This window comes from Prunus mume, linkage group LG8, assembly GCF_029339155.1.
Source record: "Prunus mume cultivar Tortuosa linkage group LG8, ASM2933915v1, whole genome shotgun sequence".
NCBI lineage: Eukaryota > Viridiplantae > Streptophyta > Magnoliopsida > Rosales > Rosaceae > Prunus > Prunus mume.
Genome location: NC_142705.1, coordinates 1,987,816 through 2,014,060, shown reverse-complemented (window position 1 = coordinate 2,014,060; position 26,245 = coordinate 1,987,816). Strand labels below are relative to the sequence as shown.

General features: G+C 37.1%; 4 protein-coding genes and 1 long non-coding RNA gene across 6 annotated transcripts; 3 read left to right on the top strand and 2 right to left on the bottom strand.

Annotated features, from left to right (window-relative positions):
- Nucleotides 1-1,596: 1,596 nt before the first annotated feature.
- On the top strand, nt 1,597-3,820 carry LOC103341178 (adenylate cyclase). Its single transcript, XM_089042909.1, has 2 exons — nt 1,597-2,497; nt 3,611-3,820. Exon 1 carries the CDS (start codon nt 1,863-1,865, stop codon nt 2,490-2,492), a length of 630 nt encoding a protein of 209 aa, XP_088899035.1. The 5' UTR covers nt 1,597-1,862; the 3' UTR covers nt 2,493-2,497; nt 3,611-3,820.
- Nucleotides 3,821-4,155: 335 nt separating this feature from the next.
- On the bottom strand, nt 4,156-6,832 carry LOC103341179 (uncharacterized). The gene is made up of 3 exons (XM_008244657.3): nt 6,380-6,832; nt 4,871-4,929; nt 4,156-4,776 (listed from the first exon to the last, which is right to left on the bottom strand). The coding sequence occupies exons 1-3, from the start codon at nt 6,491-6,493 to the stop codon at nt 4,431-4,433; spliced, it is 519 nt and encodes a 172-aa protein (XP_008242879.2). The 5' UTR covers nt 6,494-6,832; the 3' UTR covers nt 4,156-4,430.
- Nucleotides 6,833-9,283: 2,451 nt separating this feature from the next.
- TIP1 (Ankyrin repeat family protein with DHHC zinc finger domain-containing protein) lies at nt 9,284-15,478 on the top strand. Its single transcript, XM_008244658.2, has 13 exons — nt 9,284-9,911; nt 10,291-10,431; nt 10,921-11,033; nt 11,688-11,767; nt 11,872-12,035; nt 12,427-12,565; nt 12,666-12,765; nt 13,428-13,485; nt 13,718-13,795; nt 13,892-13,990; nt 14,101-14,179; nt 14,289-14,437; nt 14,914-15,478. Exons 1-13 carry the CDS (start codon nt 9,624-9,626, stop codon nt 15,343-15,345), a joined length of 1,920 nt encoding a protein of 639 aa, XP_008242880.2. The 5' UTR covers nt 9,284-9,623; the 3' UTR covers nt 15,346-15,478.
- A 1,272-nt stretch (nt 15,479-16,750) lies between these two features.
- Nucleotides 16,751-24,379, top strand: LOC103341182 (uncharacterized). Of its 2 annotated transcripts, none has more exons than XM_008244659.3 (16): nt 16,751-16,968; nt 17,558-17,862; nt 17,991-18,119; nt 18,208-18,415; nt 18,773-18,919; nt 19,243-19,317; nt 19,699-19,770; nt 20,282-20,356; nt 20,608-20,679; nt 20,892-20,963; nt 21,454-21,525; nt 22,104-22,175; nt 22,492-22,635; nt 23,006-23,077; nt 23,495-23,641; nt 23,900-24,379. In XM_008244659.3, the coding sequence occupies exons 2-16, from the start codon at nt 17,665-17,667 to the stop codon at nt 24,082-24,084; spliced, it is 1,740 nt and encodes a 579-aa protein (XP_008242881.2). In that variant the 5' UTR covers nt 16,751-16,968; nt 17,558-17,664; the 3' UTR covers nt 24,085-24,379. The 2 variants fall into 2 exon arrangements, with proteins under 2 accessions (XP_008242881.2, XP_088899363.1); XM_089043237.1 differs by having other exon boundaries at nt 16,856-16,993.
- A 319-nt stretch (nt 24,380-24,698) lies between these two features.
- LOC103341183 (uncharacterized) lies at nt 24,699-25,313 on the bottom strand. The gene is made up of 2 exons (XR_016122891.1): nt 25,278-25,313; nt 24,699-25,146 (listed from the first exon to the last, which is right to left on the bottom strand). It is a non-coding gene; the product is annotated as an uncharacterized LOC103341183 (long non-coding RNA).
- Between the last annotated feature and the right edge of the window lie 932 nt (nt 25,314-26,245).

The window sequence follows — 26,245 nt, the reverse complement described above, 5'->3', positions numbered from 1 at the left end:
TATTAAAATACGATTTATGATTATTCAATTTCTCACCCCTTTAACTTTAATCTTTTTTTTCCTTTTGCTCTTTATGTTTTTCAATCAAATACCTCATCTTCATGCTCTGATAGTGTTCTTGAAAGGAACCAATTACCAAATCGCAGCATTGAATTACGACTACGACAAAAAAAAAAAAAAATACATATATGTATATACGGCGGGTATTTTTAAATAAAATTATTTAAAAATTCCTCAAAATATATATATTTTTACCTACCCATTGATGAAAATGAGATGAGGTATTTTGTTGGGTAAGCAAAACATGAAAATCCAAGATGTAACAGGCTACCAAGTACCAAAGAGTTTGTTTGTTGAGTCAATCAAATCAAAGTGTCAATATCCATGTACATGGGATGGTCAAGTTCAACCAAATGTTTGTTCATTGAGTATAAAATAAGACTCTTGCTATAGTTGCTTGCTTGCTCCCACTCCCACACAACCCCTTCCTCCTTCATATTTGTTGTATTTGTTTTAATATATTAATTAATTAATAAGCATATTCTTCCTTTCTTACCCTATTTTCGTTAATGTCAATGCGATCAGGTGAGTTTCTTCACCCAAAACAGAACCACCAAACCTAATCCATTGGATTAGATAAGATGTTGTCGACTTTTTTTAACATTATTCCCTTTCTTTCTTATTTGGAATTGAATCTTTCATCTGCTGACAACTAGTCTACATCATCACTGCCATTCCATATTGGATTGTTTTTAGATTAAGCAAAAGATCATATCATATTATTATTTTGTAAACTTGATGTGATTAAGCAAACCTCTCTTTTATTTTCGGCGAATCATTATTTCCTTGACAGAAGAGAAAAGTTTTGTGTAACAGTGAGTTAACGATGAGGACCATCATTTGAGTTATCTCAAGTCCCTATCAGGTTCACGAATGCAATAATATAATGCTCTCTCTCTCTCTCTCTCTCTCTTTTTCTTTCCTTGAACTCATTAAGGAAAGAGAATATCATCAAAAGCCTCTCTAAGGAAAGGTCCTTATCACTGCAGGCTAAAATCATTAGGCAAGACAAAATGGGGGTCCAAAAACAATATGGGTTGTTTTAACATGTGATTAGGTTGATCATGACGAACACCACCTTCTAAATGTATGAAATGCTTGTCTTTCATGCATGATGCATGTTCTGTTTTGAAAGTGGAATATTATATACCTTATCAATGTTATGAAGCAAATGCATATGCTAAACAGCATAAAGTGGCCTAATCCGAAGTTGGTTCGATCGTCTGAGTAAAGGAAAGAACAAATAAAAGATTAGTATAGTTTAGAAAATAGATCATTATTAAGAATTTCTTGATTATATGCCAACTCTCTTTCCAGCTGCAATACTGCTACTGCATCTTCTTGTTCAGCAATCGAGGGAATTAACTGGAACACAACTTCATTGGGCCTACTACAATGAGGCCCAGCCCATCTGGAGTAGAGTCAACCGAGTCCAAGCCCAAAAGGCAGACACCAGGCCCAACCCAAAGCATGATTGATGGGCCATAAGACCCATTGACTCATAAGTCATACTCAAAACGTATAAGATGCGTTCGTCCAGTGGATATCTGAACTGTTGAAATTGCCGAAATGCTGAGACGAAAACCTACCAAGATCCAACTCAAAATCGAAGACAAAGAGGAACTCGAAGAAGCTCGCAAGCGCTCCGCCGCCGCCTCCGCTACCACGGCGGCCACTGCTCTCCTCCACCACCTCGACCGCCCTAAAGACCCCTCCTCCAAAACGCACCGCATCGGCCTCCCTTCTAATTGAAAGTTACGCACCCCAAACACCGAAACATAACTCCATACACCCGCCGTTTTATGTCTCACATTCTCAAACCTCTAATGGAGGTTGAGCTCAAGCTTAGGCTCCCAGACGCCGCCGCCCACCGCCAAGTCACCACCCTACTCGCGCCGTTCCACGTCAGCACACACCGGCAAGAGAATCTCTTCTTCGACGGCTCCAAAGCCGAGCTCTCGGCTCGCCGAGCCGCCCTTCGCCTTCGCTTCTCGGACCGAGCCCCTCTGTGCGCCGTGACCCTCAAGGCGCGAGCCGTATTGGTCGACGGCGTCAGCCGAGTCGAGGAGGACGAGGAGGAGCTCGACCACTCGATCGGCCGAGCCTGCGCTAACCAGCCGGATAAGCTGATGTCGGCGGAGTCTAGGGTTTTGAGTAGGGTGAGGGAGGAATTTGGGGTTTTGGGGTTTGTGGGGTTGGGAGGGTTCAGGAATGTGAGGGATGTGTATGATTGGAAAGGCTTGAAATTAGAGGTGGACGAGACAAAGTATGAGTTTGGTACTTGTTTTGAGATTGAGTGTGAGAGTGCAGACCCTGAAGGGGTCAAGGAGGTGCTTGAGGGCTTCTTGAAGGAAAATGGGGTTCAGTATTCCTACTCGGAAACATCAAAGTTTGCGATTTTTCGGGCTGGCAAGCTGCCCCTTAGTGAGTGAATGTGGTAAGTTTTGTGATAAGAGTGTTTGGATTTTTGTTTCTCTATGGAATGTTTGTTTATGTGATCATACAACGAGGGTTTTTGAGGATTTTGATGACATCAAAATTCAGTTTCTGCTTTTTTATTGACTTTGTGGTGGAATTATGTGTTTGGATGTTTTATTGTTGTCATGGAATGTTTTTTCAAGTGATTTGAGAATGCTGGGCATAAGAGATTTTGGATTGCCTTCGCTTTTGATTTTATTCTTGTTGAGTGAACTCTGTTACTTTGGGTTATGTTGCAGTGTTTTCTTTGAAGGATTTGGTTTTTTTCGTTTGCCTGTTTCATTGTCAGGTTGGTTTAGAATTGATATAGTTGCATTTATGATGAAAAAGTTTTGAGGTCCATTGCCGATTTTCCTAGTTGTATATCCCATATGACTGAATAAGCATACTTTCAGCAGCTCTTTAAAATGCTGCTATGGCCTTGTGAGAAGATTTCATATATTGTGGCTTTTTCCTTGTTTTCAGTTTTACATCAAGAATGATCCTTTAATGTTGAGTTTTTAAGATTACTTCAAACAAGAAGAGAGGTGACCGTGTTACCTGTTTTATACTTATACGTTTCCTAGTTTCTTCATCAGTCAGGCCTTTGCCAAGTCTTCGTTTGCACCCTTGAACCCAGTTATTGATTCTATAATTGTCATTAAAATCTTCACCACCTTTGGTCATTGTAGTTTACTTGATCCAAATAATTTTTTTTTTTTCCTTCTGGTTTATAGCCATTTGTTTAAGTTTCTCAGTTTGATTAACGAGTCATCATTCATCTCATTTATAGCTCGGTTAAACTTCTTTGGTTTTATATGTGTTTAGTTCCTCCACAGTAGATCCACTTTTGTCATTTGGTGGCCAGACAGCAATTGTCGGTTGGTCAATGTGCAGTTTTTGGCATCCTCAAATATATGTAATCAACAGATTTTGTTGCCATTGTCATTATTATGATGTGTTTCTCATTCATGGCATTGCAACCATGTTCTTTCTCTTTTAAGCTTAAAACTTTGATGGTTGAATGCAAATTCTTGTTGAAATGAAAAGCAATAATTCCATATTACCTTACCGTCCTATTTGGTTGTTGAAGGAGCACAATTGGAGCCTTTACCAAGTGGGAGAAATGCTGTGATGAAGGAAGCAAGGATGAAAGTCAGAACCCCTCGAGACCAGTGATTTCTTCTTCTGCTCCAATCCAAGCTTCGTAGTTTCTCATTTTATTCTTGTGAAACTCCGTTAATCTCTTTACTTCCCGTTGTTTGTAATGAATCGCAATAATGTCATATTATATTTTACCATATGACTGGAAGTGCTTCTGTTTGTTCATTGAAAATGTGAGGCCCCATGCCTCAACTCAACGCTTTTGTTTTTTGGTTGATATCATGGGCACGGTTTCAACGAAAAGGAAAATGGGTACAAACAGATGTGGGATTAGTTCATAACTAGAAAGGTATGGTTGGAAAACACAAGGGCGAGATCACCCATCACATTCGCATCCATGATCTTAACCATCTTTAAATTGAAATCGCGCCCATGTGTCCTTATCTTACCAAGCTCCCAACCATGTACCATGTAGTTCTTTCCGAGATAACACAAGAAGAACCAAAACAGTTGGGTTCTAGGCATCATATCAAATTAAACTTAAAAGATTCCCAACTTCATATAAATTGATCCGTCCATGTGAACATAACCCCATTAGAAAAATAGCTGTTTAACACAACATACGAAGACTCTCTCAATACTACATCAAACAGGTGTACCATAGATAATCAATAACACTAGAGGTTCATTCAGAACGATGATTGTAAATTCTACACTGACCAAACTGACAAGCTAAATTCTGCCTCACTACTCCATAACACTCCTGCACGAAATCGGAACACAAGGGCAAAGGATAAGGACTCCTATTCTCACTTCCGCCTTTTCGCAGGTGGCTGTGGAACCTCTTCCTCTTCATCCTCATCTTCTTCCTCTCCATCCTCATCTTCATCATCATCACCATCGTCATCTTCGTCGTCATCATCCTCATCCTCATCATCACTTCCTTCATTGCCATTGGCTTCAGGATCATCCTCAGGATCCCCTCCTTCATCTTCCCCTTCTTCACCTGAGAAGTCCTCATCTCCTCCCTCCTCATCATCCTGGTCATTCACATCATCATCATCTTCGTTGTCGTCTTCATCATCCTCTGTATCGCTAGCATCTTTGTTTTCCGCACAAGGTTTTTTCAATTTGAGAAGTTCTTCAAAAGGAAACCTGCAGACGGAAGCAATACTCGCCCACTTAATTGAATGTACCCTAAAAAATCAATAGTGCAAGTACTGGATGAGCACAATTAGAACTTTATTACCTTCCAGTGACAGCAGTCAATTTTGATGCCATATTGACATCATTTATCACCGATCCAGTCTGAAACAACGTTAACTAGTGTTGGTGAATAGAGTATACAAAGAGACAACGTAACAAATAAGACAATTTATTCCTTTTCATTTTAATCCAATAGAGACCCAATCCTAACAGGAGATGCTATTTCAGTTAGGGATACAGAGAGTATAAAGTAAAATTTCATTAGTTGCTCTCAACAATATATACCATACATAGCCCTGTTGATGAAAATGGAATCCAAAGGGCATTTAACATACAGCCGATAATGCTGCAGGCAACGGGCAGCAACGCAAAACAAATTCTCAAAATACACATTATAACTTATCAACCATACCAAATCTGGTCGACAACAAAATTAAAACCCCCCAACACAAGGCCTACATCACTCAATAAAGTGATAAATGAAACAAACTTTAGCCACATGCTCAGTACTAAAACTACCAAATATTCTGTCAATGCAAAATCCGATGCTACAGCCCACACACAATTACATTTTACATGATATGAACGATGGAGAGTGCTCATTTGTTATCTTAGAAGCAGAAATGGCAACACCATATCTGCAATGTCTGCGCAAATTTCTTTGCTGCAATCTTCTGTTCTCATGCAGGGTTCTATTATGTCCTTTTGTTACCTACAGCTCTAAGATTAAAAGAAGGAAAAGGAATTATGGCCACTCAACGTATTAATGCAACCACAGAAAATCGCATAGTTTATGAACTTAAAGAAACCAGGGCACATGGAAAAGATTAAGAAAGGTATTGTGTGCTTAAAAAACTATAAACCAAGAGCATTAAGAGCTCTAAAGAAAACTTCAAGAAATTTGTAACCTCAGTTGTACATCAAAGCATTTGAGTATAGTATCTACACAGGTTTTTAAACAAGCAATAAGAAACCAAAGCCACTTTAATACGATGTTACATTTATGCAAGAATAAAAAAAAAGGATTCACAAGAAAACCAATATTTCCTAGCACCTGTATAAGTAAGTACAGGTTTCAGAAAAAACAATACTGCATGCCGCACAAACAAATATTAAAATTATGAAAATTGTCACAAATCAAATTAGAAACCTAAAAAATTACAACAAGTTCTAGTTCACAAGCAATGAAAGAAAAAAAAGCTAACAGAAAAGGTCAGTACTTCACATTCTACAAACTCTCACAATTAACATCTTAACCAAAGCAAGCATTTCTCTCCCCAAACAACCTAATCCACACAACTGTCAAATTTCAGTCATTCAACTTATCAAAAATTAATTTTTCAAACTTCAGAACAGTAGTAATAGTAAGACAAAGGCCAACTTCCGAAACATAAGTTCAGTAATAAAAAGATGCACGCTATTAAGATTTCAAGCTCCAAAAACACAACAAAAGCATGAAACTTTAAAACTTCAATCGATGTCACAATTTGCCACCCAAACTAAATTTGACACACAGAGAGGAGAGAAAGTGAGAAAGAGATATGCTATATACCGCCAAAAGCAGCAGAGCAAGAGAGTTGTGAGCAACAAGAACAGTGTTGACCAGCATTGCTTCCAAAAGAGATCCTTCCCACATGCTCTTTTTCTCCAAGGCGTACAAGTCCATCTTCGTTGCTGCAAAAAGAAGCTCAAAATACACAAAAAATCAGAGGAAAAATTGCACAAAGAGAAAGAGAGTGTGTGCCTGTGTGAGGGACAGTGAAGGAAAGGGTTTGGGGCAAAAGGTTTGGTCCAGTTAGGATGAATGAATCCACTGGAGTTTGGTCCGGTTAGGGTTTTTGTCACTGGATTTGCTACTGCCACATTAAACTCTTTGCTTCCACGGCGGATAATATATTTATGTTGAATAATTGCTAATTAGGATATTATATTGACTCGTTCGGTACTGTGAAGGTCGTGGAAGTAGTGAAAACTGTTGTGGTTATAGTACTTTTGTGCGTCTCTCTTTTGTTTTTTTTTTGCCTTTCTCCATTTGACTTTTAAGTTTTGAAGTAATTGGAAAGCTTTCTGTCTGGATCTAGTGTCAGAGACCAAATGTCATTGGCCAAAAAGCAGGATTCGCTGCTTCTCGGACCAAATGTCATTGGTCCAGTTCAAATTCAAAAATTGCTTTTATAAATCCCTAGTCTTTCTTCCAATGAAGAAAACTAATCGACAAGAAGAGTGTTTCTTTTAGATTTATTTAAATTTCTATAAGTTATTTTTTTATTTTTTTATTTAGAGAAGCTAGCTCAAGGGAATATTACAACTAATAATAATAAAATTATTCCAACTATGAATTTAATTTAATTTTTTAATAAAAAAAGTTTAGGGGAAGATTGGCTACTCTTATCACTAGAGCCAAAGTAGACCCATTACTTGTGCACTCAACTATCATTGCCACTAAATTTATATAAGAAATTACAGTTTGGGCACCAACGAGGATTGATGACAACGGAACTTGAATACTGATGGGACCACACACAATGCAAAGATCTTACAAACTAAACCAACTCTCATTGTCTAACTATGAATTTATTTATATAATTAGTTGAGATCACTTTCTATAAAAGGTGGTAAATTGTTTGATTTTATTACTTTTTAGGACACCTATTACTTTAATAGGTCCAACTACATAAATATTTTATCTGGCATTAGAAAAAAAAAAAAAAAAAAAACTACATGAATATGTTCCAAATTTGCAAAGATTTAATAACGGGCTTGGATCTATTATTGTGCAGAATTATGTGGACGTAGGCCCATTGTCAGAGTTGGGTTTCATTTTGTCACTATCAGCCCAACAAAAAACATAACAAGCTAGCGGCTCAAGGGAATATTACCGATCGAGCTAGTCCATTCATTCATGTCATCCGCCCAACATGTAATGTAGATGAAGCTATCTTCCACCAAAATGTACGCCGAAAATGAGGGCTCCCATATTTTTCATTTTAGTGCTCTGTATGTGTTCATAGGATGCAATGTACGGGACGGTGAAAGCTTAAGCAGCTGTTAAGTCTATGTATGCGTGTCGATGACTGGAAATCATCAAGATTACCAGTTTCCTCTGACATTCAAATTCCTCCAATTCAAATTCCTGACATTCAACTTCCACCACTTCCTCCATGTGGAAATGGTCTTAGCCCTCCACATCTCCCGAACACAAAAATTGCTGGGAAAGACGAGTAACAGATGATTGTTGTTCATATGACAGAGAAGCTTATGAATCTATGGGCATTAAGCGCCATTTTTGCTGCACCACTGTCACTTACGGTGGCGTGGATTGTTCTACCCCGACACCGACTCCGTTTAACAAAGTCTTAAGGCATACTTGTACAGATGATCATGGTGCACCTGTTGCCAAACCCAACCCCACCTGCTGCTAAACCTAAGCCACCACCCTCTCCTCCTGCAGCCAAACAAACCCCGCCACCTTCACCCCCTGCAGCCAAACAACCTCCTAGCAGTGGAGGTGGTGGATATTGTCGGGAATCTTATAATTATGCGTCTGGAAGTGGATGCTCTAATGGACAGTGCTGCGAACAGAATATCGATACCGGCATCAAGTGTGTAAACGGAGTTCCAAAGCCTTACCGAAATGTCATCAACAATAGCTGCTACAATCAGCATCCTTGATATAAATATCAGCATTGCTTTTGGAGGAATCAACTCGCTGTTATTGCTTTTTGTGTTTAATTGCCTTTCAATATATCTTAGAATAAAGATTTTCCATCAATGGAAGAAGAGTTTTTTTTTTCGCATTTGTTGAGATAGTTGGAATAAGAATATGGTCAATCTCTATTTTTCTTTATTTATTCTAATATAATATAATATTCTGGATGTCTTTCTCCATGAATTTTGCCAGCCCAGCAGAGCAGCATTAATTCATTCATGACTTGTGATGCTTTCATTTCATTTTAGGTTCCTTATTAAAAAAACTACAAGTTGTGTGCTTGGATCTGGATGAAAAATAAATTAAGGTCTGATTTGTAATGGAGAGATTATTTAAATTTTAGAATATGAAGCTAGGTTTCAAACTTTTCAGAACTTATTTTTTTATTAGGTCCAAAAACGTTTTTAATTTTTATCCCTTTTATTTTTTTTGGGTATCAAATCAAAGTCTAAACTCACATTCACTGAGATTTTTGGTTGATGTACCCAACCATTATTTTACAAGTTTATGGGCATAAAATAAGATCCAGAAAAATAATCACAATATCGATTTTAAAATGTGAAAATAAACATATTGTGCAATAGTTTGGAATAATTACTCTTTTAATGTGTTCGAGTCATAACATACGTGTATATAGTATAGTGTACAATTGTGAAAATGAAGATAAGAACGTGAGGGCCAGCACCAGAGAGAGAATGTGGTGCCTTTCATTTTGGTAAGTGATTTCAGATTAAAGTTAGAATCTCCACTCTTGTTGTTGTTTTGTCTCGTTTGTACTAAAAAAAGGAAATGCCAAACAAAGCCTTGAGAAATATTAGAATTTGCCTACTGACAATCCATAGGCAAATTCTTTGGCTTCTTCTCTCCCCTCTCTCTCCCACCACACCAGTCAACACGGCCGGCTACGCAGAAAAACCCTAGAACCACATATAAATTTCCAACCGTCAATTTATTTATTAATTCTAGATTACAGGTCAACGAACCAAAACCCCCAATGTATTAATCGCGTACAGAAAAAGACAAGAAGAATAACGCCAGCTCCGCCGGTCGTGTTGCTCGATTTTTTCGTGTGATTGCTGTCGTAAAAATGTCGTCGGAGATCGAGGTCGTCGAAGACGAGGTCCAAACCCGTGATCACGAATCTGTGGGTGCCGCCTCAGCCAAGTCAACGAACAATGGCGACGCCAATGGGATTGGGGAAGAGAGTCTGCGAAACGACGTGTACACGGCCGCTGCGTACGGGGATTTGGAGAAGCTCCAGAGATTGGTGGAGTGTGAAGGTTGCTCTGTTTCCGAGACCGATGGGCTCGGCTACTATGCCCTCCAGTGGGCCGCTCTGAACAACCGCACTGCCGCTGCACAGTATATTATTGAGGTTCTTTATTTATTCTACACCTATTTCATTTTTTTTCTTCCCATGGAGCACGGTGAAAAGGGTTTGCTTTGTTTGATGCGTTTGTGAATTGTGCTTAAATTGCATATCAAAATTTGAGATTTATTATTGATTAGTGTCATTACAGTTAAACTTTATGTTACTTAGTTAACTGAAAATGCCAACTTATGCTCAGACTGCTTCTCTTATTTAAAAGAAAAAGGAAAAAGATAACGAGAAATGCTGAATTAGCATTAAGCATTTTGCTATTGGTTTTTGTTGAGGCCATTAATGATTGTTGTTGTTCTCCTTAAGACAAATTTTAATCCAGGATAAGTGTCTTTGTATAACTAGTTTGTTATTTGGTTTTGTTAAATGCCAGCACGGAGGAGATGTGAATGCCACAGATCATACGGGGCAAACAGCATTACATTGGAGTGCAGTGCGGGGTGCAATCCAGGTTGCAGAGCTATTACTCCAAGAGGGTGCTCGGGTAAATGCAGCCGATATGTATGGCTATCAGGTCAGTTTTACTTTTAGGTCCCCTTCACAACTCTAACCGACCCTGCTTAAGGGAATGTTATGGTTTTGTTGACTACAGATACTGGGAGAAAAAATTGGGATGCAAAATTTGTGCATAACCATCTGTCTTCATATCTCCGTGTTTGTATAAGCTATTTTAAGTACAATATCTGCATTGCTAAATGGACTTTCATGCCATTATTCCTTGAATTAAAGATTTTGAGGCCAGGTTTAATTTGAATATTTTAAGTCAAATCAAACATTAGCAATCAGTAATTAATGATTCCTTCGAGTATGGTTACTGAAAGGTATATACTGATACAACAATGAGTTTAGTATTTGGTTGGAAGTGGATAAGTAAATGACAGTACTTGTTTTAAATTATAGGCTCATGGTTTAGTAAGAGCTTTTTACCCCATGTTGGCTGATTATTTGGCTGAAAGAGCCTGAAGCATATGTATTGTACTGATCTAATTTGATATGACCACAGACTACACATGTTGCAGCTCAATATGGTCAGACTGCTTTCCTGTACCATATTGTTTCAAAATGGAATGCTGATCCTGATGTGCCTGATAATGATGGGAGAAGCCCTTTACATTGGTAAGTGAGAATATTATCTTTGTATTGTTTGTTATTAGTAATATTCATTTGTATACCAAATTTCTTTCCTATGGTTTGAGAGTGACTGTTGAATTTTTCACCCTTTTCTAGTCAAAGCATGGTTTTCATAATCTTGTTTTCATTGTGTGAAAGTAAATCTAGTTTTCTCTGATATATTACTTATGGTCTAGTTTTTACTGATCACATAGCTTGGTTTTACTATTTTTGGGGTCTCTATATGGCCATTTTCAATATAATTGTGACACTTATTGACCGCCACCAAGCTGTTCTCTTAAAACCCTCAATTTTGAACACAATGATTACATTTATTTAATTTGAAATGTGCACTTCTGCAATGGGACATACATCGATGTTTCTTGCTACAGTTTTGTGTGGTAGATTATATTCTGGGAATGTTTTAGTGTGAAATTTTGTATGTATGTCCGTTGGTCATGATTATTTAGTTAAAGACTTGTGCTGTTTGCTCTGTTTACCTTCCTCTGTTCCTATAGGCAAAAGCTGGTTCAGCCATTTTCATCTACTTTCCTACTCTTTTCCAACGATAAGTTTTTCTACATAAATAACATGTACTATATTTTTGCTTATAATATGTATATTTGATTCGACTTTTTTTTGTTTTGCTTTTGTGTTTAGGGCTGCTTATAAAGGTTTTGCTGATTGTATACGTCTTCTTTTGTTTCTGGATGCATATAAAGGACGGCAAGATAAAGAGGGTAAGTACCACCTGTCTTCCATTATCATATGACTGTACGGATTCCAAAATCTTTCACTTATTATGCATGATTATGAATTTATTCTTCATTTTGTGTGATTTCAGGTTGCACTCCTTTGCATTGGGCTGCTATCAGGGGTAACTTGGAGGCATGCACAGTGTTGGTACAGGCTGGGAAGAAGGAGGACTTAATGGTTACAGATAACACTGGCCTTACACCCGCACAACTTGCTGCTGATAAGAATCACAGACAAGTTGCTTTTTTCCTTGTAGGTGTTCCATAACCAAAACACTTTTAACATTGGTTAGTAATGCTACTTATTTGTTTGCTCATTGAATTTGAGGACATTAGTTGTCGTGCTGTGTAATGATGTGATGTGATAAGTGCTTTTTGTTTCAATTGATTCTTTTCTATTCCTCTTATGTTTTGAAAGAATGCCTTGGTAATGTCTAACAAGTGGATACTATCAGTTTTGTGCTTCCTTTGTTCCCAATATAGCATTTCTGTTTATAGACTTACCTGGAAGTCCCTAGAATAACTTTTTTCCTAGTTTGGTGCTTGTTTCAGGTTTGAGCCTTACTTATAAAATTTATATAATAGAAACTCATAAATGAAAGAATGGAAAGAACTGACCATGCTCTGATAACGTGATTTTGTAGGGGAATGCTAGAAGGCTGCTTGACAAACGTTGTGACGGGAACAGTCATCTTGGACAAGTTTCAAAACTAGGACTTGCACCAGTACTTTGGTGCATAATATTTGTGCTCCTGGTGACCTATACTCATTCTGTGATCATGGGTATCTACCCCGAGCTCTATTTGAAACTTCCTTATGTGTCCTTAATGTCATGACTATGCAATACTTACAATGCCTCCTCCCCTGTCCAATTTGGTTGCAGCACCAAATCTGCCAAAGTTAACAGCTGGATCAGTTTTTGTTGCATGGCTCGGAGTTTTCTTTGCAACTTCTGGGCTTGTAATGTTCTTTAGGTGTAGCAGGTATGACTTTGAGTATTTGTGAGTTCTTTGATGTTAATTGCTGACTTTATCAGCTGGACTGGCCATCATGTTGGAAATAATTAGCTTTCTTAGAACGCTGCTGGTTCACTATATTGTGAAGTATATCGTATTTAGTTATTATAAATAGAGTTTGTATTCCAATATGTGATCTGTATCTTTCTTATATATGATTATCGGTGTGGTTTGGTCTAAGCTGTATTTGGTGGGCTGAATGTTTCATTTTCTCCTTTTTTCTTGTATCCTATGAACTGGCGGTATTTATAGTTCTTCTAACATTGATATATTTTCTCTGATAAAGACAACTTAAAATCAGATTGGTATATGATCCAATATTGTTGCCATTTTTTGGCTCCTTATATGTTATTGGCTTAACATCCTAGAACTGTTCAGCACTCTCAAATAATCAGACTTGTGGAAATGTGATGTTTATGATGATTAAGCTGGCTGTAGACTAACATACACCTACTAAATTAGATATAGCCAACATAATGGAAAATAATTTTTGTTTTAAATAAGTCATGTTTTGTTTTGTGCATGCACATGTTGTTTCATGAATGCATACATAGGTTTTATGGTACAGTCTAAAGCAATGTCAATTAATTAAATGTTTCATTGATTTTTTAAAATTGTTCTTATTGCAGCAAGGATCCAGGTTACATCCGAATGAATATCCATGATTCACAAAATATGAAAGATGATGTTCGTACCATTCTTTTCTTTTTCTTCTCCTTTTGCCCAAACTCTTTCCACATATTATTGTTTTTAATTAATGATATTGTGCATCTTTGGCCGTGCCCCTTTTGATTTTTTTCAAGTTAAGGCTTATTGTTATAACTCTCATATAGAAGATGAGAATCATAATGTGCTCCTGACTAAAAATTTCTAAAAGTTATGTTAACATGTTAATATTTTATTTGCCATCTTTTACCAGGAACCTCTATTGAAGATTGAGATAAATAACCCTGCCTTGCTAGCTGGTAATTGGTCTCAGCTCTGTGCAACATGCAAGGTGCCATTGACTGCTGACTTTAGTAACATATATATGACCTTCATATTTAGTTATCGAACATATCTGTCTAACTTGACTTGCTGGCATTGACATCAGATTGTCAGGCCTCTTCGTGCAAAGCACTGTTCCACTTGTGATCGTTGTGTTGAACAATTTGACCACCATTGCCCTTGGGTATCCAATTGCATTGGCAAGGTACATTGACATTGATAAGTTGTGGAGTTCTGACTTTAGTTTTTCAATATCACCCAACTTTTCATGTTCTGATTAGTTTAATCTTTTTCTTTTCTTTTCATGTTGTACAGAAAAACAAATGGGATTTCTTTGCTTTCCTTGTTCTGGAAGTTTTGGCAATGGTATTCACTGGAGGGGTTACTCTTACGAGTATGTACCAAGTTTCTGATTCTATTTTTTAAAGTTTCTTGGGCCATAAGTTCGTGTGTGTGTGCACGTGTGCTTTAACCTGCTAAAAGAAAATAATTTCTTCTTGCAGGAGTTTTGAGTGATCCAGTCAGTCCATCTACTTTTGGAGCATGGATTAATTATGTCGCCATTAGTCATGTTGGTGCTCTTTCATTTTTTATCATGGATTTCTTCCTCTTTTTTGGTGTGGCAGTTTTGACAGTTGTACAAGCTTCTCAGGTAAGTCTTTTCTTTTATTGATCTGCTTAATGAAATAAGGGATCAAATAATAGAAAAAATCGTTATGATAAGCAAAGTAAATATTTCCAAACTTTGTTCAGCAAAGTAAATATCTCCCAAAAACAGTGAAAGAAGTTACGTACTTCATGCTCTATGTAAGGAGTGCCTTAGCACCATAGTTATTCAGGCAATAATTCTATTTATGGAAACTTTCCATTCATTTGTAATGAAAATGAAGTTTCCTGATGAATTTTTGAGATAGACTATTTCATCAAACCTGACTTTAATATTTATGCATATTTTCTTCCTTCAAGTTTTGTGTTGTGAACTGGTGCTACCTTTCAGCCTCGGCAATCCTATGTTAAGGAAATATGTGTATATATATTTTTAAATCTACAAGGGTTTTGTAAAAATTTAGTTTGTATTTTGCGACATTGGATTTTGTTATTAGATCCATAATCTTTCTCTTGTTACAGATATCACGGAATGTTACAACTAATGAAATGGCAAACGCGATGCGCTATAACTACCTTAGAGGCCCAGGTGGTCGGTTCAGAAATCCATATGATCACGGGATCAGGAAGAACTGTTCGGATTTCTTGATCAAAGGTTACAACGAAGATGTGGAATACATTGAAGAATCAGCTCGTGATGAGGAGGAGGGGATTGGAATGAGGCATATGCTGAAGAACTCAAACATGCAAAACGGTGATGCCTATTCTCACCACACAAATGGCAATAGTCAGGTTGCAATCAATGTAAATTCTAATTCAACATCACATCATGGTCATGCTCATTCTGCCCAGTGCAGCCATAATAACCATGGGAAAACAAAAAGTGATAACGTTCCGTTAGGCTTAGGTCTTGGCCTTGGACGGAACACTGCCCGATCTGTTGTAGCTTCTTGATAGTAAATTAAATTTTATGGCCCTAGTGTAGCTGAAGATGCGTTGTGTATTATAATCATACTTGGTACTTCAGCTTTTTGTAATTTGATTGATTGTCGCTCCTCCTTATAAGTTGCAAGAAATTTGTTTAAAATGATCCTTTCCATGAGTTATGCTATTAGCTGTAGCCTGTAAGATTGAACTGATTAAACCTCATTTGCCTTGTGAATATATATTGAGTGCGTCATACTCTTAAGATGTTGGTTGGTGAATTAAAAGAGAGCTCTATTTGTTTATTTTGGCTATCATAATCAACACAACACTGCTGTTATAAATCATGATTCCTTTTTTTTTTATCAGATCTTGATATTATTACTCCTATAAATCGTCATGCACTCATTTTTTCTTTTTGCAAGGGCATGAGTACATGATGAGGCTTCTTTATTTTTGTCTTGAGTCTCCCCCCTTGGTTGATACCTGACTGGCTGAAGAAGGTAGTGCTATGAAAACAGGGGGCTTCAACTAACCCACCTTGAAATTAATTAATGTAAAATAATAATACTCAAATCAAATGCATCTCCCCAACCGCACTATTCCACCAACCAAATACTCACAATCGCCAATCTAAAACTAGAAGTTAATTATATAATTCCGCAACTTGTTTCTTTCCTGCAAGCTTTTTTATTGTTACAATCATCATTATTATTTCTATAATTCTTCCAATTGTTTCTTGCAAGATAAAATCTTCATTTCTTCGTCATAATTTATGTTGAGGCCCTCCTATCTTATAATATTCAACCACCAACATCAAAATCCATCATTCCTCCGCCAATATAATAAATATAATACAAACTAATAACATTTTTTAAAGACTTTTTTTATTGAGAGAGCCGATAACATACTAATTTTACACATTCTACACGGATGTTATGACTCAAACTCATAATCTTTTTTTAAGAAATAATTACATCAAATCACTACACCAGTGGTGAGTGTTTTGCAATAACAAACAACTTTCAAAACAAGGATAAGTGGCATAAGTTGAAAGAGAAATAAAGGTTAAAGTGGCAGGCCCCCACCAGGGAGGTGGAGTATGCATGAAACCAAACTAACTTGATTTTATTCCCAAAGCTCACTGATGCAAAAGACTAAACCGAGACGGCGGCCTCTAGGTTAAAGTTCCTTTTCAATTGGTCTTTTTACTAACTAATTATTAATTCTTCCACGCGGCAATACCTTGCTTTTCCCGCCGGTGAAAAGAAGAAGAAGAAAAGAACACTATCAATTGGGGTCGGAACGTCGGAGCGGGACCCACACTAGCCGCCCATGACCGCATGGCGTGTCAGTCTCTCTATCGCTGTTAACTTATTACGTCTCATTTTCTTGTTCATTCATTTTTCATTCAAGGCTAAAAGCCTAAAGCTACTCGCGAGTAGGGAAGAGTCTGACTATGCCGCGCGAAAGGCCACGTGGCGAAGATCAGATGGGGGTTCGTCTCTCTCAAGTTCTCAACCTCACCTCACTCTCTCTCCCCTTCTATTCTCCCTTCCTTGTCCTTCCAAGTCGTAATTCCTAACCTCCACTTTATTGCTATTTCAGTTTCAATCCCTCTCTCGCTCTTCTCCTTGATCGTTGAATTATTGGGTGAGACTTGTGTTTCTCTTCCCTTGTAAGTTGTATTGATTATCAATAAGTGGTCGCTACAGTTTAGCTGATACTATTACACTCTCTGTTTCTATTTGTTATCCGAGAAATATGACTTATTGTGTTAACTACGAACCTGAAACAAACCAAGAGTAAAATTTTGAATTATCATCATACTTATTTGATTATATTTGTTCCTAAAGTTGATTTATGATGTGGGTAATTTTCCTTTTTTTCTTCTTCTTCTTTTTATTAATGAAAAAGTATACTGAAAAGTATTTCTTTTTCTGTTACCACTGGCTCTGGCTGGACTGGATAGTTCATCCCCATAGCTATGTGACCATGCCACGAAGAGCTCTTGTGATTTTCCCAACATCTTATGTTCAGTTCAGGGTTTGTTTTTGTTTGTTTGTTTTGGTATGACAAGTATAAACGTTAATTTCCAATGTGGGAAAATGAATCGCTATGCTCGACAGTTTGCTAGATATTGCTTCTTTCGTTTGGCTGCTATTTAGCGTGTTCCACATATGATATGCATCTATTGTTTAACATACAAATAATGTTGTTTGTTTGTTTTTTTTCCTTCCAGGACCGAGTAGAGTTCATGCCCATGAACCTCTATTATGAAATGGGCTGCAATAATATTATTTTGTTGCGTATTTCATGAGATTACGTGATCAATTCAGTACAAATTAGATGATGGGGGGAATTTGTTCGAGGAAGAGAAACCAACCAGTCATCGAAGATGGCATCTGTAGAGCCGTGTCTGGAAGAAGAAGTGGCAGTTCAAAATGGCTGGGACCTTCATCTTTGCGGCCTACTGTAGAACAGTCTTCAGGAGGAGCAGGCATTTGCCCATCTCTCTTGGAATTATGCATTTGTAAAATATGCCAGGTACTTGCTTTTTATGGCACATGTAAGCTTGAGCTTGTGTGTATCACGTGTGGGAAGAATTATATATGCATTAATTTTCAGGTCCTCGTTTATTTATGCCTGCTGTTACATATGCATCTCTGTTACAGGACATTGACAAATACAGTTCGTTCTCAATGCTACCAAGGGATGTTAGCCAACAGATCTTCAACGCATTGGTCTCCTCCCATTCTCTTACTGAAGTTTCTCTTGAAGCTTTTAGGGATTGCGCTCTTGAGGTAATGTGCTAGTGGGTGGTTGAAATTTGGAAATTTGGAAATTTGGAAAGGCTTTGTCTTTATCTAGATTTTTCTTTTGTAATTGCAGGATATTGGTTTGGGTGAATTCCCTGATGTGAAAGACAGTTGGATGGATGTCATCTCTTCACAAGGTTCATCGTTACTTTCTGTTGATCTTTCTAGTTCTGAGGTGACAGATTCTGGATTGGCTCTTCTCAAAGACTGCCCAAACCTCCAAGCATTAACTTATAATTACTGTGACCATGTGTCAGAACGTGGACTTAAACACATAAGTGGTAAAATCTCTGTTTTTTATTTGTTTTATCTTGGCTATTTTTGCACTCAACCATTGTTCACTGTTGTTGTTTATAATGTGCTTTATTTTCCCATTAATGATATGGTTTGTTTCTGGAGATTATATGTTATTTAATTTGATCTTATGGTCCAACTTTTTTGTTGTCTTTGATGATCTGATTGTTAATTCAATAGGCTCTTAGTTTATAGTATACTGGAATCTCATGCAGTTCTGTATTCATGCCTTTCTTCTCTATTTTGAATTAATTTCACTTGAATAGTCTTTTGTATCAGTTAAACTTTCCAAATTAGCTTTTTAATTGGATGATGTAAATGCTTGTTCTGACCTTGCTCTGCAGGTCTGTCGAACCTGAAATCTTTGAGTTTTAAAAGGAGCAATGCAATAAGTGCTGAAGGGATGCGTGCTTTCTCTGGCTTAGTTAACTTGGAAAAGTTGGACCTGGAGAGGTGTCCAGAAATTCATGGTGGATTTGTTCATCTTAAAGGTACCCTGCTTAAAAATGAATTATGTTGTCTAATTAGATGGAACTTGTCATCTTAGTCTCAATCATCAAGGCATGAAGCTAAGTGACATGGCATTGATGTTCATATATTTTTCTATTGCTGGGAAGCTTCAAAAACTCCTTGATGATTTTTGGCCATCTCTTTTATGGGTATGAGAATAAGGAGTAGGGTAAACTAACTAATTGAGGTTATGGCCTTCTTTTTCATTGTTATGAATTTACAATTTAAGTGGTTAATGGTAGCTATATGAAATTAGTGACTCATTGATTTCGGGTGTAACACATTAGAGTAATATTTTTTGCAGATTTGATGAAGCTAAAGTCTCTTAATGTTAGATGTTGTAATTGCATCACGGATTCTGATTTGAAGACCATCTCAGGTATTTTATCTCAAAATCATTGTACTCTTCCGTGATATAACTAAAATATGATTTTTTTAATGACAGAAATGTAGTCCTCTAGAATCTCCTCAGAGTATCCTTGACAACTTAATGTTTGATGTACACTTGAAGGAACCTAACATTGACTGATCATGTTACTGATCGTATTGTCTAATGTCCTGCTATATCCAATTCTTGTTCAATGTTCCCAATAGGTTCAGATTGATTGTTTGGAAAGAGGAAGCTGCAAAAGCTGTTTCATTTTCAAGGATTTTCCTTGTAGATTGAATTTTGTTTGGGATTAATTTTGTTTTCTTGCTTAATTGCATAATATCAGTTTGGATCAGCACATCTTGACACTCTTATTTTCTTATTTCTCAGGGCTTACTGACCTGAATGAGTTGCAGTTATCCAACTGTAACATTACTGATACTGGTGTTTCTTATTTGAAAGGTATTTTATAGTTGGTGTCATGTTGATGCACCAATAAATTCTGCTGCTCTCTCCTTAATTTTGTGTTTCTTATTTGTGTGTTTGTGGTAGATGCACACACATACCTCAAAAAATACCTTATATATAATTCGAAGAATAGGATGGTGACAACTACCTACATCATAACTATGATAGAGAGGAAATCCAACTTTGATGAATCACTACCATCTGAGCTGACGCTATACAGCTGCAGCAACAATTCCTGCTCCTTTTAAGGTTATTTCTCCTTTATTATTAGGTTTGTGCTAAGAAACCAAGAAGGGAAAAAATCTTATATAGAAAGGAATGTTGCTATGAGAGGGCAAGGAGATCGGCCAATGAGAGACTGGCAATCCCATTTGACATTTTCATACTGATTTATGCTTTTCTTTAGTCTATCAATTTTCTGGACTATTTGGGTTTATCTGCCATATTGCTTGTTTATCAGTAGTTTGTGAAGCTTAGTTGATTGGTCTTCGTTTGTGCATGGCAGGCTTGCACAAGCTTAGTATGCTGAATTTAGAGGGATGCAATGCTGTTACTGCCTCATGCCTGGAGTCTATTTCAGGTTTGCTTTTTCTTTGTTGTTTTGTGTTTTCTAATGATTGTGTTAACAACATTGATAGTTGTCCTTAAGACTGCTATAGCTTTCGAAACAAAAGATTCACTTTAATATTTCTAAAAAAGCGTGCACAACTGTGGGTATTACATACATGTCAACAAACTTCTTAAAGGTCTGTATGGCACAATTTTTGTACTGTTATTTTAGGAGAATACGAGCATCCTATGTTTTGTTAAAATTATTTGTTTCTGGTGCAGCTCTTGTTGCCCTGACTTACTTAAATCTCAACAGATGCGAACTATCTGATGAAGGATGCGATAAGCTTTTGGGTGAGTGACAATAGGATTTGTGACCACATGGATCTGGTTATTTGTTTAACAAGTTGCTCAATTTTTTATATTTTTAACTGGCTGAGTAGTTGGTAATCTTGACTTTGCCACACTAACCATATTTGATTAACAGATTTACTCAATTTTTGTCATTTTTATGTGGTTGAATAGTTGGTAACCTTGACTTTGCCGCATGAACTATGTTTCTACAGGACTTACGAACTTGAAGGTTTTGAGCTTGGGATTCAACAATATCACAGATGCATGCTTGATGCATCTAAAAGGTTCTCTCTCTCTCTCTCTCTCTCTGACATCTTATTTTCCTTTGCAAGACACAAGGATATTAGTTTGCATTCTGGGAAAGTTTATATCAATTTTTCCTGGTGTTCTTTCCACTTTTTCTGCTTAGGTGAAAAGGGGTATTCTGACCTGTGCAGCTAGAATAGTAACCTTAGAAAACAAAAGGGTATTTTGTTTAGAGTTGAAGATTCACCTTAAAACTATATTGTGGAAGTTAGAGCTTATTAGCAGTATATAATTTTTGTTATGATCGGGAGACTACCATATTGTGCTATAGTTTTGTTGGATTAGATCAATAGTTGCAAGTTCCTCTATGTAAGATCATACTCTTGTACATATTTCACTGAACTGTTCTGTATATTGTATTTTCTGGTCGCAGCTCACCTGAATGCAAGAGATACATTTGTTTTCAACTTTCTGATAGTAGTAGTACTAGTCATAAATTTGACTTATAACTGCTAATGCTTCTATCAGGTTTAACGAACTTGGAGAGCTTGAACTTGGATTCCTGTAAGATAGGTGACGAGGGGCTTGCTAATTTGGCAGGTTTGCATTTCTGATTCTACCATTTTTTGTTTTGGGTTGCAGTAATATGGTTTGCATGTGGCTGGGTTCTTTTCCAATATTTTTAAGTGGTATGGAAGTGGGACATGGTGCTTCATTCATAACTAGCATATGTATTTTCACTAGCGCAAAAAATGTACGAGGATGGAAGATTGTTACCCTAACTATTTGCAATTGCATGCATTTAACAAATCTGACCGTGTCCTCTTTTCTCAGTTTAAATTGATAATTTCGCATGCATTTTCATTTTGACTCTCTTCTCTTTTCTGAACTCACAGTAGGGCTGCTTGTGAAAGGTTAATATCCAGGGTGTAGTTCAATGTGTTCATTAGATTCCCAACCCTATATTTAACCAAGCAGCTAAAATGATTGCAATAATGTGTTCATATTTCCAATTTGGGTTACTTTAAACTGTGGTCCTGATTTTTGAAATAATCTAACTGGATAATCAGTTCAAAGATCAGGATTTGGAATACAAGTTTTGTTGGGAAGTTTGTGAATGACTTTGCTTTATTTGCAATAGAACCTATCTGATTTTATGGTGTTCTTTTTATATGAAGGTCTGACACTCTTGAAGAACTTGGAGCTATCTGATACTGAAGTTGGAAGCAATGGGCTTCGTCATCTCTCAGGTGAGGACCCTGCCCACAGTTGGCTGTTTTTATTATTTGAATGTTATATATTTACACAAGGTCCCATTAATGTTCAAAGTTACATAAGGTCCCATTGTTATATTGATAACCCATCATCCCGTCTATAGCTTCTAACATATGTATTGGTCATTTAATTTTAAATGATTTTTATTTGGGAGGATTGTCATTTTTCGCAGTTTATCCAGTTTAGAATACTTTGTTGTCTATTTATTGTTCTGCAGTTTATTTGGTGCATGTTCCTCATTACTGTGTTTTTAATGCATTAGTTGAGTTGGTTGGTTGTTGTCACTTCCAGGTTTGAGAAATCTCCAAAATTTAAACTTGTCGTTCACCCAAGTAACGGACAGTGGCTTGAAAAAGTTATCTGGGCTGACATCTCTCAAATCAATTAATCTGGACGCTCGGCAGATTACTGATGCTGGACTTGCCGTTATTACAAGTAAGGATTTTTGTGTATTTTAGCTGTACTATTCCTTTGAATGCTAAACTTTTATATAATTGGTTTGGCTATGCACTACTCTGGACTCGCAATCACTAAATTTAAGCCAAGATGTCATGAGGTCTACTTTGTATATTCATGTGGGATAAGCTTACGCTTCAAGGGAGGCGATGCACATTCCTTTTGTATCATTCATCTTTTAGCCCTAGCTGATGATTGAAGCATTGAGTTCCACTCAAATCAATATTCTTCTAAAGAAAAAACTTTATAGACATTTCTCATACATTTGTAATCACATGTTTTAGCTTCACTCCCTTCATGTGTGTTTGTTGATGCCTGAACCCTTTTGTCCCATGCGTTGCTGATACAGGTCTTACGGGATTGACGCACCTCGACCTTTTTGGTGCACACATTTCGGATTCTGGAGCAAACTGTTTAAAATGTATGCTATAAGATTTGCAGTATGATCTTCATTTATTTATATAATGAAACTGTACTCATTCCTTGGTCTAGTAAACTAACTTTTCTCTGGATTACTCTCCAACTCTTGAGGGCATTTGAGAAGCCTGAGCTTCCTATATGGGTATTACACGCTTGAGGAAGTAATCATTTTGATTACTCTTTTAGATTTTTCACGTTATAGTACATGCATGACATTTGCTCCTTTTTAGAAAAAAAGAAAAGAAATATTTTCGTTTCATTCATTACATGCTTTCCCCCATCATGAGATGGACTGTGGAATAGAATGGGGAATTTGATTTTACATTTTAACTTCTGCAACTTAGCAGTAATTTTCTCATTCTATAGTTCATAACTTTCTCTGTGTTTTCTTTTTCTTTTCTTTCTTTTGTGAAAACAGACTTCAAGAATCTTCAATCTCTTGAAATATGTGGTGGAGGACTGACTGATGCTGGTGTAAAGAATATCAAAGATCTTGTCGGTCTGACATGGCTAAATTTGTCACAGAACTGCAAGTTGACGGATAAATCCTTGGAATTGATTTCTGGTATTTTGGCTTCTCTTTTCTGGTTTTCTTTTCCTAGAGCTGTTGTCATATAGAAACGGTATCATTAAGTCGTCCTAAGTTTGATTTTCTTCTCCTAGAGCATTTGGTGCATTGCGTCAAGGATCTTTTGTAGCAACTCTAACCAGATTCAGCCCTCAGAGCCTCCCTTATGACTCAAAGAAGATTTTGTTTACGATCAAACTTAACATTCTACTTTTGATTCATCGTCTAACCTTTTTCTTATCTGTGAAAATGCAGGATTGACTGCTTTGGTGTCATTGAATGTTTCAAATTCTCGCATTACAAACGAGGGGTTGCAGTATTTAAAGCCATTGAAGAATTTACGTTCGCTAACCTTGGAGTCTTGCAAGGTGACTGCATCTGAAATCAGGAAGCTTCAGTCTGCTGCCCTGCCTAATCTGGTCAGCTTTCGGCCAGTATAGATGGGTTGGATGGTTTGCAAGAGAAGATACTATGTAAATAGCCTTGCTATCTGCTTGGATAGCTTTGTGTACAGGTAAATAACTGCTTATGGAAAGATCAGAGGGGCCAAGATTTCATGATGGAAAAACCATTTTGATAAATGTATAGATGGCCTGCCTATATCTGGATGGATAATTTGTTAGCTTCCAACTTTGAATCTATTTCACATAAGAACGTATATAAGGATTGTATCTATGTTAATTAAAACCATATTGTGCCGTAACTGAATGGAATACTATGGTTGAGTTGAGTTTATATTTCTTGAAATGAACCTCGATGAGAATTGTTACATACGAGTATGCCAAGTTCAAATATACGAAGGTGTATGAAAGCAAGGGGTAGATTTTGTTAGGGGCGCGAATTGGGTTGGATTGGAACTTCTAAGCATCAGTCAAGCATGTTTCTATCCTTGCAATTATGTTTATAAAGGCAATTTTCCATTGCAAACGGCCGCACAAATGAAACCAATAAACCTCTCAAATAGTGCAAATACTATTTTTTTTTTAATACTAAAAATATTATACTTTAATATAATCTAAATTATAAGGAGGAGATTTGAACACGGGTACCTGTGTTTGGGTGGCGCAAACTACTCTTAATATCAATATTAATATTCTCGATTTACTAAAATAATACATCACCAATCTTTAGAGCACAAATTTACTAATAACAAGTAACATTATGCAGATTACAAGTCCAGAATGATGGGTGAAAGTAATTAAGCAGCTGGTGAAAACTCTCTCTCCATCGGATAGTGGCAGGCAAGGCAGTAAAAGAGTTGACAGTAAAGACCCACTTCTCTAATCCTGAGTCTTTCATCTAATAGCGTCACAACAAACCCAACTAAACTTCACGAGAGAGAGCATGAAGAGTGTGACTGCCAAATTCCAATTCAATTCAATTCAACTTGAGGGTTTGCCCAAAATGAAGCGTCTCTTCAAACAGATGCCCAAGGATTTAATAGATTTGGGGGCTTTTTTTTTGGTCCGGCGCTTCCCGTTGCGTCTCTTTTCCACTAGTCCCTGCTGTGAAACACACCCGTAGGCTATACATCATCAGAAACCACAAAGACTAACAAAAACTACTCTAAAAGACATGCAGAACTTGATTCATGGTTTGGCATTAATAAATAAAAAGATTTCACATACATCACCTTTGTTTTTAGACGGGGGAAAAATATCAAGCAAAGCTGCAGCATGATTCGCTTATATTTAATGAAGGAATCATCAAAGACAAGTGTTCCTCTTCTTTTCCACTCATTTTTTTTAATAATTAATAATTCTAAAGCAACTTGATTAGGGGCAATGAAAGATGGTAAAGTTACCTACCTGGCACCTTGTTTCTTCTTCTTCTTCTCCTCCTCCTTTAGGTTCGTTATCCTCACAATCTCTGAGTTATAAAATCATATAAACAACAACTATGTAGATCGAATTTAGTACAAGGGGAAGAAGAAGAAATTAAAGAGAAACATGAATTCAAGGAAGGAACTTACGCAGAGAAGCTGAAACCGATGTAGAAGTTGAATGCAAGGTCTTGATGATGCAGCTTCCTTCTCCTTCATCAACAATTCGGAAAGTGGTGATCGTCACGACATTGGTAGTCAACGGCAGTCTGGACAAGACAAAAATCCAAGTTCCCCAAATGAACCATACACTCTCTGCAATATGCATATTCTCTATATGACGTATAATACTCTTCCTAGTATTTCAAACCCTCTAGTGTCAAGGGTTTGCTTATAGAATACATACTAGAATCGAAGGAGACCTTTGTAACCATCCCAAACCTGGAGGAGGATAGAGCATACATGTTATCTCCTACAACCAAATACGGATCCAGAGATCCTCATCATCATTCTTATCAAAAACCTTACTTACAGGATGAAGCACTGGAGGTGGATCTTGACCGTGATCTCGAATTGATCCTCCTGGTCTTCCCCCCATAATTGCTCCTGATCCTTGTTGGATTTTCACTTGGTATAACACACCTAGATATGGTTTTTTTTTAAGGATTACACCAATATGAACACAGAATTTATACTGTGTACCCCTACTGCTCCGAACGAGACAACCCCCCCATGCGCAAGCTGGACAACATACTCTGGATAAAGGCAAAGCAGACTAA